The sequence below is a fragment of the Amblyomma mixtum genome, chromosome 4 (assembly GCF_055824585.1).
Source record: "Amblyomma mixtum isolate Tamu chromosome 4, ASM5582458v1, whole genome shotgun sequence".
NCBI classification, from domain to species: domain Eukaryota; kingdom Metazoa; phylum Arthropoda; class Arachnida; order Ixodida; family Ixodidae; genus Amblyomma; species Amblyomma mixtum.
Genome location: NC_143015.1, coordinates 68,611,238 through 68,626,012, shown reverse-complemented (window position 1 = coordinate 68,626,012; position 14,775 = coordinate 68,611,238). Strand labels below are relative to the sequence as shown.

The 14,775-nt window shown below is 47.4% G+C and overlaps 1 protein-coding gene across 1 annotated transcript; it reads right to left on the bottom strand.

Annotated features, from left to right (window-relative positions):
* Positions 1-2,267: 2,267 nt before the first annotated feature.
* On the bottom strand, positions 2,268-14,543 carry LOC149346779 (uncharacterized). The gene is made up of 3 exons (XM_089541421.1): positions 14,510-14,543; positions 8,958-10,806; positions 2,268-4,768 (listed from the first exon to the last, which is right to left on the bottom strand). The coding sequence occupies exons 1-3, from the start codon at positions 14,541-14,543 to the stop codon at positions 4,471-4,473; spliced, it is 2,181 nt and encodes a 726-aa protein (XP_089397547.1). The 3' UTR covers positions 2,268-4,470.
* Positions 14,544-14,775: the final 232 nt, after the last annotated feature.

Below are 14,775 nucleotides of genomic sequence, written 5' to 3'. Positions count from 1 at the left end.
AGACCGCTTTTTTCGGCATAGCATTCTCAGATGTGTAGTACATCAGAATACAGCTAAGCCGTGCTAACTAGCATGCTGGTTTACTAATATTTAATGATTACATTTTAACTATTACTATTAGATTCCCAAATTATTCTCTTAGTCGTGCACCTAACCATAAGTAATATCCATATCAGCTTTAAAAATTTCGAAAACGCGGTTACTTTCCGTGCTTTGGCCGAAGCAATTTTGGCTAAATCGCGCCAAAATGCACGCGCTTTCGAGAACCTAGCAGGCAAACCAACCCCTGCAGCGCACGCAACTCGTCGAAATAGCCAACATTTGTTCAGTAACAGCACTGAGGGTAACAACGTTTTCGCAATTATAGAAAGTGATATGTATATTACTGCGGTGGGCTACACGCTTCCCAATAATTGAGCAGCCTAATGGTAATAATCAGAAAGTTAACTGTTCAGTATTAGTTAACCATCCTGCTAGTTAGAACATCTCAGCTGTATTCTGATGTACTACATGGCTGTCAATGCTATGCCGAAAAACTCGCTCTTCTAACTCGGAATGCCTATTTGATAAATTGTGCACTCTCTCAGGTGAAACACCCTTCATTTCTAGCTGCATTCTGTGAGGTTAACACTTATTTTAAGGACGGCTCTTTTCGCAAGTGCACCACGCGTTTTTCTTTTGGCTATGCGGATAAAGGCACTTGTCCCATACATGAAAGCCCTAGCATTATAAGAGGGGAGAACGAGAACAGCGGGAAACTTCCGAGATCTGGTACACTCGCGATCCGCAGCAGGGCCTAGACTGAGTACTTCGGACTGAGTACTTTCCTATCAGCACGCACAGTGATGTCTGAGGATGATCTATAAACATACTCAATCACGCGAGCTAATAAATCACCTTATTGGGAAACCAAGGGGAGGAGAGGACATTACGGCTTCAATTAGTCGTGAAGTTTTTACTTTCATGCATCTAGAACTTTTACTTTAATACATCTAGTTTTACTTTAATGCATGCTTCTAGAAACTTAAAAGACTAACTGAAAAGATATGATGATGATGGTGCAAAAATCTGAAATGGAACTGAAACTTGCTGTTGGTCGCCCTGTTCCTGGAGTCCATTCGACCTTAGAGCAACTGTAGCCCTTTTGAGCAACTCCTGCTGAACTTTGGGGTCCGAGCTCAGCAACATTTCTTCACATCTTTCAATTGACAGCTCTTGAATCATTTCTATTTCTGTGCTCTTTTAGCATGCACACACTATACGGTATAGGTCCGCCTCTCTGTTACAGTGTGCACATTTTGGGTCATAGCCCTCCGGGTAGAGTGCGCGAAGTTTTTTAGGTTCGACTGTGAGTTCATTTGTGTTCTTCTCATTGTTATTTCAGAGAGTGCCACGCACTTCCGCAGCAACCAAGCGGGCACTGCGCGCCAACATCCAATCATAACCAGACGCATGGCCAAGATACGAGACGTGAAAGTGATTTTATCGTCTCTGGCTCACCCATGCGCGTTCGTATCGACAAAGCAGGAACGATGCTGCCAACCTCCTAAGCCCTCTGCTAACCAAGCACAAGACAAACGTCCGATCCGAGACGAAGGTTTAAGCTTGGTTGGTTTGGTTTATGGGGTTTAACGTCCCAAAGCGACTGAGGCTATGAGAGACGCCGTAGTGAAGGGCTCCGGAGATTTCGACCACCTGGGGTTCTTTAACGTGCACTGATATCGCACAGTACACGGGCCTCTAGAATTTCTCCTCCAAAGAAATTCTAGCCGCCGCGGTCGGGATCGAACCCGCGTCTTTTGGGTCAGCAGCCGAGCACCATAACCGCTGAGCCACCGCGGCGGCAAGGTTTAAGCTTCATGCGGTTTAATCTCACAAAGGGACTCGGGCTATGAGGGACACCGTAGCAGAGGTCTCCGCAGATTTCGACCACCTGGGGTTCTTTAAAGTGCACTCTGATGGCACAGTACACGGGCCTCAAGCATTTCGCCTACCTCGATATGCGACCCACGGCTGGGATCGACCCGCGTTTTTGAGTCACAAGCCCAGTGCCATAATCTCTGAGCTACCGTGGCGTCTTTCCGATCCGAAAACCAGGATGCTATCGGCGAAAAAAAAAAGAAAGTCATAGAGTAGGATTCATTAACAGAAATCGCTACGGCTGTTTATCCTCGGTAAAATTATTAGTTTACAAAGCACTGTCCGCTTCACATGTTAATTATTGCCAGTAGGTGTGGCTCTTAAGAGGTCAGTGAAACCTCAATAAGATGTTGTTACAGTATTTATTTATTTATATTTATATATTTACAAGTACTGCGGTCTCAAGGAGACCAAGCAGGTGGGCATGTGTACAACATTTTCATTTCATTAACATCAAGTGATAAGTTATGCTCTTGTGTTTGACATGGGGGGGAGCAGCAAAAAGTGAACAAAAATTAACAAGTTCGCATTTCAATTTTGCACAATAACGACCTTCGCATAATCAGAAAAAAATGCACTTGCATGCGCTACTGCGCAGAAAAAACACATAAAAAACACAACTGAATGAAAAGACGGCAAAATGGCACAGAAAGAATATTACGTTACAAAATACATAAGTAGCGCCTGGTCAAAATTGTCAGTGGAAAAAATTTCAGCCGGCAGATCGTTCCACTGATTAACTGTACGAGGAAAAAAGGAATTTTTAAATAAATAAGTGCGTGCGTGGAAAGGCAGCAAATTGTGAGCGTGACGGTGTCTTGATGCGCGTGGCAGGTATGGTTGAATGTACGGCCGTCCGTTGAATTTCAGTGACTTATGATACATCGTGAAAAGAAATTTAAGTCGTGCTATAGATCTTCGTGACTCTAAAGTAGGTATGTGGTTGACAGCCATGAGTTGTGACAGTTGGGACGCATGGGATGGAAGCCCATGCGCATTATTTAAAATGCATGCTACGCAGAACATGCCAACAAGTTCTTAACATAAACACAGTCATAGAAATGTAAAGACATAACGTAGAGAACCGCACGAAACTGCGTATTTTTGCGCGGGACGACAAAGCAGAGCAGTGAACTTATCACCGGTGAGCTTTTGTCCGGGGTTGGGCGAAAGAGAGGTCCGTGCGTGTGCATGACTCTCCGACATCAGACCAGACAGCCTCCGCTATACTGCCCCGTGCCGAGAGGCGGAGAGCGAGTATCTCCACTTCCCCGGAAGACAGGAAGGAAGGAAGACCTCCATGAGTCATTGTCGCGGGGGTGCAAATGGCAACCGGGATAGCGTGTGGCCTTCCCCGTAAAGCCCTTAACGCGCGCGGTATGCATTATGGCTTAATAGCGACTTTTAGGATAGCGCGCACTGTTCCTGTTTACCGCATACCGCGCGCCGCCAATGCGCGTCCGCTGATTGGTCCTGGTGCAGCAGGAGTGCGTGTAGCAGGCCGGCATGTTGTGCCATCTGGCGTCCTCAAACCAATCTGCTCATGCGCACTAACGGCGCACAAAGCTGCCGCTTAACCACTCAGATAGCTTGAGAGCACCTCCTGCGCGATCGCCTACAGTGCCGGAGCAAATCAGTGCGCGCACTGCCCATACGGGTTACTCAGCAAGCAGAAGCAGTGCGCGCTATGCTATAAGTCTATAATTATACGCTGCCTTTACCATGGGACAGAGAAATTTGTACATGAAAAAGAAAATCTGTCGGGCTTACTGGTGTTTTGTTCTGTCGATTTCTGTTCCGTCCCTGTGTCTAGCCCTGTTGACCAATATCGCGCAAAAAATTTAACTGCACTCCCAGCAAGTTCAGATTCATTGTCTAGGGTCTGCCTCACCTGATGAGTAAAGAACCGCCGACAGGAAGGGAGCCGGAAAAGCATGGAATCACCACAGCAGCCATCCAGAAGGAGTACAACATTTCTGCGGGCTTACAAGACGAAATATAATCGAACTGATTGTGGAAAAGTATTTATATCAACACACATTCGAAGTACAAGGAAATACGTTCCCTCCGACATCCCATCCACTATACATGGTGGCACCTACACACACACACACACACACACACGCACACGCACGCACACACACGCACACACACACACGCACACGCACACGCACACACACACACACACATGCATACATGCATACATGCATACATGCATACATGCATACATGCATACATACATACATACATACATACATACATACATACATACATACATACATACATACACACACATGCATGCATACATGCATACATACATACATACATACATACGTTACACATGCTGGCACCTCTTGGCACAATAAATCAAAACAGTTCTATAATAAAATCAGGCGGTGAGATATCAGGCGGTAACCATAACTAGTCTTCTTCGACCGCACCGTCTGATAACTGGAGCGTTTCTAGAAGCGAAAAAACACAGGAAAAGCAAGTTCGCCTTTAGGAAATGAGCCGTGATCAATGGTTTAGAAATTTTCGAGCACCGGAGTGTCAATAGGCGCACGACGGATCGTCCCTCATATCTTCGAAGTTGAGGAAGCGACGGATCCCTCTCCAGCAGTCCTCGTTGAGGTCGTCCAACTGCTTCCGGCCGTCGTTGCATGGGTGGCACACGACCTGCTTTCGTATGACGCCAGCATATCGCATGAATACGTGCATGTCTTGCAGACTCCTCACTGTGTCTCGCAGCATGACGGCAATGTCAGTCTCACCGATGGACATCACCTCAGCGAGCTCCGCGATGAGCGCAGGATGGCTTGAGACAACCTCCACTGCGGCAGCACAGCGCCTGTGCATAGTTGAAAAGAGAAACTGTTGATTTAGTTCACGCCTGCCTGTAGAGGCAGTTGTATTAGCCTTATTTTACATTACCAATATGAACAAGCTAATGGCTGCATAAACTTCGGGTGTAGGGTAGGGGCGGCAGAGGTAGTAAAACTCGCCTACAGTTAGTAAATTATCAACAACTGATTAAAAATGCAAAACAGGCGAGCGTAGCCAGCATCTAGAAAATAAATCCGCTAGTATTATACATTCTAACTACTGATTCTAGATAGAGACACATGTGGCTCGAAAGTGAACCGGGCGCAATGTAGAATGTGTAAACTAGACAAGAACAAAAGATGTCGAAAGGTAACTATAATGAACGCCGAAACTTATACCGATCAGTTGATAGGTAGGCGCAGTACGTGGTCACCCCGCCGCGGTGGCTCAGTGACTATGGTGCTCGGCTGCTGTCCCGAAAGACGTGGGTTCGATCCCGGCCGCGGCGGCCGAATTTTGATGAAGGCGAAATTATAGAGGCCGTGTACTGTGCGATGTCAGTGCACGTTAAAGAACCCCAGGTGGTCGAAATTTCCGGAGCCCTTCACTACGGCGTCTTTCATAGCCTTAGAAGCTTTGGGACGTTACACCCTAATAAACCAAGCTGTACGTGGTCTATACGACGATAGTCATGCACGACAAGGGACTTATATTGCTTTTTACCATCCAGCCGTAAGGTTACGTTGGACAAACAAAATGCGTCTAAAGGAACTGCTGCGTGAACTCTACAACAAATCCGCTGTGAAGGGCCGTACCTTAGCACACTTCCGGCGCTGCAGTAGTGCATTGGAGGGCATGCAATCAGATAAGTTTCACAGGGGTGTTAATGAGGCCGAAAGGCAATCGGTAACTTCAGTTGCCAAGCATGGTGTCGGGAGGCAAAGACGGCTGACGACAGGCGCAAAACGCCGTCGTACTCTTAACAACCCTGCTGAGTGTTTCGATCCGCATACGCTATCGCCAAGAAGCGTGTCCGCTGTTTTCTGCGCTGAACGCGGCCAACTCGTAGGCGTTACGCCGAAGTTGACCACTAGGCTCCACGTTAATGAGCGCTGCTGCGTTCACGAGTTCCACGTTTCAAAACTGCTGGCGCGAGACTGAGGCGGCTTGTCAGGTTCTTATACTTGGCAATCTCTGTTATAAAGGGAGGCAAAGATAATTTAAAGCATATATCAATATAAAAACTGATGAAACAGTTTTTTTTATCAAGCAGTCGACAACTTGGCACATAATTTTTCTGCGGGAATGCATTAGCTGCAGAAGTAATTCGTCACTTTATTCTTAAGCCGGTAGTGTTATGCGTCCTGTTCAGCCGAAACAACGTCGTCCGTCGCCGTGCGGCGAAACTCACGTCACACGCGTCGTTATGCGCGGATCTGCGGTAATTAAGAGAACATTACATGTATTAAGAACAGCACATCGTCCCATTTCCCAAATGCAAGAAAATTATTTCCTCTTAGACAAACTTCCGAGAATGCTAGTCTGATATGCTACTCCTGGGCATTGCGACCCCCTTGTACGCCTTCGGTACAAGCGGTGGTTTATTTATGTGCCCAGTGGTCTTTCATGCAAAGTGGCGACTTACGACTCTATGCTAACGAGTTTGCATGTAATTAGAGAGGTTCCAGTTGCGGAGGTAGTAATTCAGCAAGTAGCGAAGTTACATGTTGGCATTTCCTATCCTCTTTGCTTGACGTGGCCTAGTAGCGTCGCCGTGCGGCAGCCACTGCAAAATCCCTGCCATCTGATGTACGCCGGTGCCCAACCGGTGACGCGCGAGCGCTATAAAGTGCGCTTTCTCTTCTTTCGGTTTCTCGTGCTTAACCTGGGCCCCAAAGAACAGCGCGCGTGTCTTCGCAGCGATATACGAAGAGGGCCGGTGAAGTTATCCTAATAATATTTCCTTAATTACACTTAAAGCGGAGCTGAAGTGTCGATAAATATTTAAAAATTTTGTATTATACAAAATAGACAAACAAGTATGCAGGTGGGTCGAAGTAGGGCGCCGTGGTATGTTTTGTAAACTTTAGGTAAAGTTAGCTGGAACACCAGGTATAATATGTGTTCATGAAAAGACGCCCAAGGCCTCATGAACCATTTTCGAATTCAATTAGATTCGGATATGTGATGGGCAAGTGTGTCGACACAAACTGGCCGAGCACAGTTTTGCAAGAAACGCTTAAGCCTTCTGGAAAAAAAAAAAAATCGTACACCACAAGGGGTGGAAAACGTTCTTTCTGCAATTTCGCGATACCGAAACTTTGGACCACCGCGGAAAAGTAGAATTTTTGAGGAATATTAATATGTTTAGAGCAAAGGTATGAAAGCGCTTCTGCTGAAAGCAGTGCAAAAATTCACCGACGATTAATACTTCCTAATTCGAAATGTGAGCGCGGCTCGTGACGTGCTTTCATTCTGCGCGCGCTCCTTCGAAGCTAGAACTACGGCATGTGTTGAACGACGGCTCGAAACGTCCTCCGTGTACAGGGCGCACCGCTCTCTTCGTACAAACACTCACTCGCCCTCCTGGTGAGACTCGCGTCTCCGGCTACGGCGCTTAGCTTCTGCTCCAGCGGCGCGCAGTTCAGGATGTTATAAGTAAAGGCGCCAAAAAACCACACACACACAAGACAAGAGAACGGGACAGAGCGTCACTCACAACTAGTTTATTTTTTTGCAGAACCCAGATGCATATATACACTTAGCGAGCGCATGCGCAAGGAACGAAATTACGCATAAATGTGATAACTAGCGCTCAAACACTTTTTTCCGCCTGATACAGAGCAACAGATGTTTCACTGACACACGAACTGCCTTTCTTACTGATATCGAACACTTTAATCAGTTCTCTGACTTTGATATTGGTGCTGACGAGAAGCATGGCTCACAAGAGCGTGAAGGGCAGGATCTGATAGGTTTCGGCAAATATGAGCCCTCTTTATTTTGTTCTACGTTTCGTTCATGTTCCCTTATTCGCTCATTAGCGCAGCGCCCTGTTTGTCCTATATAGGAACAACCGTACAACAGGGTAATTTCATAAATAACCCCTTGGGCACGTTTCATGAAAGGTCGCCCATGCTTACTACCACAGCACCACAGCGTAGGCGGTACTGAGCCTTTGCTCGGGTAGCCCGTTTAGCAGCAGCGGCAAACGAAGCTCCTGCACTGGTTGCATCGCCCATTGTTCAGAAACAACTCCCTGAGATTATTTGCGCATTCATGAAACAGAAGCCATTCACTCAGATACTAAATGTGACGCAGTAGCACTAGAGCTCAAAGCTTGCTCTTCGCGTCTTCTGGACAGCTGAGGCTTGTCAACTTCGACGAAGCCGGACAAGAACCACTCAAGATCACGTGACACGCGCTTAAATAACCCAGCACGAAATTTTTTGAAGCAGGCGGAGGCGTCGAGTAAGGGAAAGGCACCGCAGCTCCGTCAAGCTGCGTCTCCCTGCCCGACTTCTCGAGATGGCTGGAACCATCTCGACCGCTCCTCAGTACGTCGCTTTGAGAAGGTCTGAGCCAGAGGAGCATCATGGTCGTGAGGTGAGACACGCTAGCTGAACCCAGCGCCTTCGAGAGTGTTCTAGAACATTCTTACAAGTTTGGTATGGCATGGTCGTCATCATTACCACCATCACCTTGACTATGCGCACTGCAGGGCAAAGGTATCTCCCCGGTCTCTGCAAATATCCCTGTCCTTCGCCAGCTGCGGTCACTATATCCCCGCAAACTCTGGCATGGGACTGAGCCTTAAGCTGACCTAGCAGTTGAAAGTGCGTATTTAATGCGGAAGCATTTATTGTCTCATGAGTGGCGTGTATAGGACGTGTCTTGTTGCCGCTCCTTTTAGCATGCTGATGTCACTTATGGTCACAGTCATGAGTTATTACTGGTCTCCTGACTCATACAGAGATAAACAGTTGCAACACACAGTATAACGGCACCTCCATATAACAGAACGCCAGTATATACTGCCTAGACTCCAGTGTGACCTCACAGCGTCACAGCGAAGTGATCCGACGAGCTCCTTACAATGACGTAAAAAGCGTCACGCGATATCTTGAGGCTGGGTCCATGTGCTTTACACTCTGTAAATTTAAGAAATGCATGCTTGCAGGAATGACGGTGTACATGAATCCTCGAAAACATACCTGTCACAGCGGGCAGCCGACAGAAACTGGGAAGTTCGAGTCACCAGGCCAGAGTTTCGACGCGCCGTGTCCAGGATCTTGAAACAGTCACTGTCCACACTCCTATCTGGGCGCATGTACGCTATCCTGGCTTTAATGATTGCGTAGTTGTCCTGAACACCATGGGAAAAACGGCGAACAAAGGCAGTTGTCGCACTGTAGAGATAAAAGTCTACCCTTCGGACGCTCTTGCTGTGCTTGACGGCGTCCGCGAGGCATTCGGCGCCTTCGTTGGTGAGGTTACTTATGTCCATGTCGAGGTCTACTATGCTCGTGTTTCGAGACAACGACTCGAATATAACTCTCCAATTTCCTTGATATCTGAAGCGCGAGCCTCCATGAGAAAGCCAAGTAATGCGAAGTTCTTTCAGCACAGCTGTACCTTTGATGAAGTCACCAATTGCCGTCGAAACGCTTGAATTGAAGTCATCAGGCTTTATGGACAAGTGCAAGGCTTTAACTCTGTTAAATGAGGTAAGCTGATGCATTGGATCCATATTTGGCACGATGTCTATGGAGCCTTCAGTGCGCAAGCCAAGCTTGGAAAGAGTTTCACAGTCGGCCATACCCACACCACTATCAAAGCGGTATGGTGTAAAAGATACTCTCTTCACGGCGCCACTCAGAGAAAGGCTTTCGTATACTTCCCTGAATTTAGGCAGTTCACAATACCCCACGGCAATAACTACTTTCTTTACGTTGTTCTTTGCGGAAAGCAGCCGAAAAAAGACCGCCCAGTGGTCAGGGCGCCAGATGTCTAGAGGCAGCGCAGGTTCTTCTAGTGCCTCATTCTCCATGAATGCCGCAGCCCAGCAGTCTAAGAGCGCTTCTTTAGAGTAAGTCGCTCTGTCTGCAAGTATAGAATGCAAATCTAATGTGCGTAGAACATTATTTTCCGCAGCAACTCTAGGTAACATGTCAGCGCCTGTTTGGCCTAGAATGAAATTCTCGAGTGTAACACTCGTCAGGGTCTTGTTGCATCGCAAAGCGTCCAGAAGAAGTGTGAAGCAATGTTCTGACTTCGAGTTCTCACCCCCAAGGACAGTCAATGTCGTGAGACTGCAGTTATACTTGAGAAAGTCTGCAAATTCCTGACGGCATTCTGGCGAGGCGTCTGAGATGACACTGCAGGAGAATGACAGCTCACTCAAGGAAGAATTTGCTTCTAGCGCTCTCAAAAAGCAGTCTGGAGACGCAGGGGACATGAATAAGAACGGGATCTTCAGACGAGTCAGCGACATCGTCGACCTCACAAGAGTCGACAAAGTATGCACAAGCTCCGGCGTACGCCCCCCGAAACATGCCCCGTAATTAAGTTCCTCCAAGTCTCTGAGGTTCGCTATGGTAGTGCACAGCTGCTGGTGGCGCCCAGGATGAACGTATATATTCAAAGTCCTGTTGGAAGGGTTTTGCCGAAGCGCACTGCACAGAAGTGCTTCCTGGGTACTCGCGAGATTTTTGGTGACATCGAAACTAGCGATGCAGCGGTGGGTCGTTAGGAGCCAGTGAATACAGGTAGCCGGTATAAGGAGGGTTCCCATGGGCTCAAAGCTGGAAGACGCAGGTATAAAGCTTGAAAGCGACAACTGCCCGCGCGAGCCGGATATTTCACGCAGCTCGAAGCCAGCATCGAAGAGGAACTCATTCAAGAGAGCTAGGTGGTCGACGATGTGGCACGTTCTGTGCTTGGACGCTGTGCAAGGAAGACGGAGGTCCAGGGGCTTTTCGCTGAACGGACCTCGGGCACACCTCAGCTCGGCGAACGAAACAGCGGTAGTCTCCGCCAGGTCGCGTATTCGCCAACTGCAGCCTGTACAGCCACAAGGCTTGAAACCACGGTGAATTGATCACGGTGACTGAAGATTGTCACTGCGCCTTACCTAAAAGGGATAATAAATCTTCTTAAACGGCATTATATGCCACTAAGCATCATGATTTGCGACCTAAAAGGGAAATAATTGAAAAAAATGAAATTAAAAAAAACAATAAAACTACAGTACAGAGAGCGGAGTCGAACGGCCGACCTTCCATACGCAAAACGAGCCTCTAATCCACTGCGCCATAGCAGCGATGTCAAGCTGTCGTTCTGAATGAATATTTATAACCAGCCTTAATGTAGCTGCTACCTGCCGGTGGGCGGCGCTGTCATCGCTGGCTGTACCGGCTGCATTTGGCGAACACGCCGCCAGGTCACGTGGCAATGTTCCATCTGCCGGACTTGTGGGACCGGTCGCTTTACCTGCGAGAAATACAGGGTGCCATATTCTGAAGCAAAAGCTTCACTATGCTAGGTAACGGCAAGGTCGCCGTGTCTGGAGATTTCACCTTCATTTGACCTCGAGATAAAGCAAAGAAAAGGTGCATAACTGGCCCCCTGGGACAGTTCACACCTTGGTTGCGCTATAAGCTACGAAACCGATGAACAGCGGGTGATGGTTCGGGTTAGTGGGTATGCGTTATGTTCCATAGCGCGGCAAGAACTCAGGGGGCAAACACAACCGCTTGTGTTTGTCTCCTGAGTTGTTGCTGCGCTATCGAACAAAACAGCGCGAGTTTCGAAATCAAAGCAATGGCACAAAACTGTCCCTCTGGGATAGTGCACAGCTCAGTCGTACTTTAAGCTACGTAGTTAGCGGTAGTAAAATGTGCGCTGCATGCGTTGGCATTGACAATGTCACTTAAGCCATAGGCCGTCGACATTCCTTATGATCATTAGCGTTGGCGTTCACAACGTTTTTGACTCTGATGATTTTAAGGAAGTGCGCATAACTGCCAGCCAGCACCAAAACATTGCGATAATGTTTCATTTTTGTTACGCTCAAATGTGTTTTCAGTGTACTTAATGTCCTTTTCTTCTAACGTCTTTGTAATGTTACATACAAATGTTATAATAACCTTGCCCGAACGTTCATGCAACATGTAAACAACATAAATGGAAATTCCTCGAAAATCGTGAAGCAGCCCCGCACAAGGGTCACAAGGCCTGCCAGGGGTCACGGCACACAACTTACAACGCTTTGCAAAAACCAGCAACAAGAGGGACACCTTCTCGACTACACTACAGCACAACAGGCAACTCGTATTCACTCACCTCCGAACGGATATCATGCCGTTGAGCTTATGAACTCACTACTGCGGGATGTCCCATGAGTGATAGTGGCGAATGGGTAATAACTAAATTTCTGTGACAAAATAATGAGGATCTTCATGAAATCATTGCGAGCACTAGGACATGTGGTGGTTACAAGGTACTGTTAGTAGAAAAATATCTTTTCTCTACGAACAGTGAGAAAAGCTCTGGAAATCTGTGCTCGTAATATATTTGCAATGTTGTTTCATAGTTGCGTTCTAACATTAAAGTTAAGAAGATTATATTAAAACAATGTTTGCTAAGAACGTGAAAGTAACGTTTCCTATATAACTTATAACGTAATATCTAAATTTTTAATGTTCATTTAAAGTTACAATGCAACATTTAACATCACTGCAACTCACATAACATTTTCATAGCACTATTCTATTGTTCGGTGCTACCTGCGCGGCTTCCTGAATCAGTAGATGCCTGAATCGCGCTTCGACGTACTTACGTGTGGTGGTAAGAGAGAGATGTGGGTTGCATGCGTTAGCGCAAACAACGTTGTGGCAGACACTCGGCACTGCCGCAATAGGCCGCAGCGTTCAGTGGGTGAGCGAACTAGGCTATCAAACATTAACTGCCACCTGCCAGAGTGGGTGCGCAGCCTGTCCAGTGCCCGGAACAGCAGTCATCGTTACAGACGCCAAGCCGGGTATATTTGTCCGATACGCCCCACATTTCGCTCTCTAAACAGGTTAAGCAGTAGTTCAACCGCAGCAAATTTTTTCGATAAGGGGCCAGAAAGGGGGGGGGGGGGATACTGTATTACAGATTTGCTATAACGAGCTCATTTGGATTCCCTTTAAGAGAACAATTGTGTTGTTCCCAGCAACAGTAGGCCTCAACCACATGGATGCTCAAAATAGTTTACAAAGATGAACTAAACTTGAAATTTATTTGTATCTAAGTTCGTGTACGTGTGCTTAATACGAAAAGAGGCGAAATAAATGGGATTGTCTATGCCTGTACACCCTACGAAATTCATGGCACTATAACCAGTGTTACAAATGCTAAGTAACATTGACGATAAACAAAAGAAAAAAGCATTATTATTGGTCTCATGGGGTTTCAGGTCCCAAAGCGACTCACGCTATCAAGGACGCCGTAGTGAAGGGCTCCGGAAATTTCGTCCACTTGGGGTTCTGTGCACTGACGTCGCACAGTACACGGACCTCTAGAATTTCGCCTTTTTCGAAATTTGGCCGCCGGGGCCGGGATCGATTTAAAGATTACAATACAAAAGCATGCGGCCAGAAAAAGAGGACACTGCACAGTACTACACAAAGTGAGGTAACAGAAAGGTTACTCACAGTACAAAATAATGCAGTTGAAACAATATTATATTTCATAAGGAAATATTTATCTACATGTACAGAAGAAACAATGGCTGAAGTTTGGCGTCACACGGCGCTTTTTAGCAGCTGCTGGTGGTTGGCGGCTGACTCGTTCTTTTATTTTTCTCCCCACTTTCGACATGTACCTGGGGCAACCGGGGAATATCGTTGGTACTGCATATTTCTCGAAGGCCGCTCTTCGAGGCGCGTTAACCAGTACTTGCCCTATATAGACTGCATCCCTAGTTTTAGCTCTCTACATGCTTAGGCTCAAAATATTTCTCATAGACGTAGTCTGTTGGCTGTAGAGCGGAGTCCTTGCGTGGAATTTCCTGACGCCACACCTTCAGGCGATCTTCCATCGGAGCCGCAAACGGCGACACCTTTTCAAAAAAGACATGTCGGTACCCAGAGTGGCACTGGGGCACAACGCATTTTTTCCCATTTCGGGAGCCTTCAGGCCAACGACGTGACAACACGCATGAGTAGACTATCCTTCCAAGCCAAACCACTACCAGAAAAGTAAAATCATGACAAGAAAAGTCAAACACACACGTAAAGGCAAGCGAAAACAGGCACGTTTTGTTCACATAAAGTACTAACCGAGTCAAGCGCTGCGCCTCCTCGGCGGTACTTCCACCTGGTGGCAAGCGAGAGAAGCGGGGAGCAGTTTTCCCCCCGTCTCACTGTGTGGCAGCAGCGGCGCGTTGTTTCGCCTGAAATGCTTCCTACACCGTGGTCACGACGAAACTATACGGACGCGCGCCTGGTTTATCTCCTTCTTCGTATGATGCTCCTTGCACGGGATCATCACGCTGACGCCCGGTGCCTTTAGCAGAGCATAGACTCCAGTACTTCGTGAAATTCTCGCACATTGGCGTCGCGAAATAGCTCCAAAAGTGTCTCCCTGTTCCTTATGCAGTGTGTTACGTATCTGATATCGGCATGGAAAGCTTCGGCAGTTGGCTACCTTACTGCAAGGAAACTAAGCACAGGGACCCGGGTGCGGAGTCGGCTTGAAAAGAAAGGTTAACATCTCTTACCCAAACTTTCAGGACAGGGATGCGCCGCCTCCATGGCTGCCTGAGTCACAAACAGCTACACCCTGCCAGTTATCAAAGGCGCCAAGGCCATGTCGGCAGTGATGTGCCGCTGTTGCCTTTCAAACCGGCAACACGCTTGGACTTAGCAGGCGCCTGCTGCCATCTAGGAGAAGCGCTGATAAACCAGAAACTGGAATTCTTGAATGGGGTCGTGCGCGGGATTTTGAAACAAACAAGGATTATACGGCGGAGCGGCCGTGGTGAAA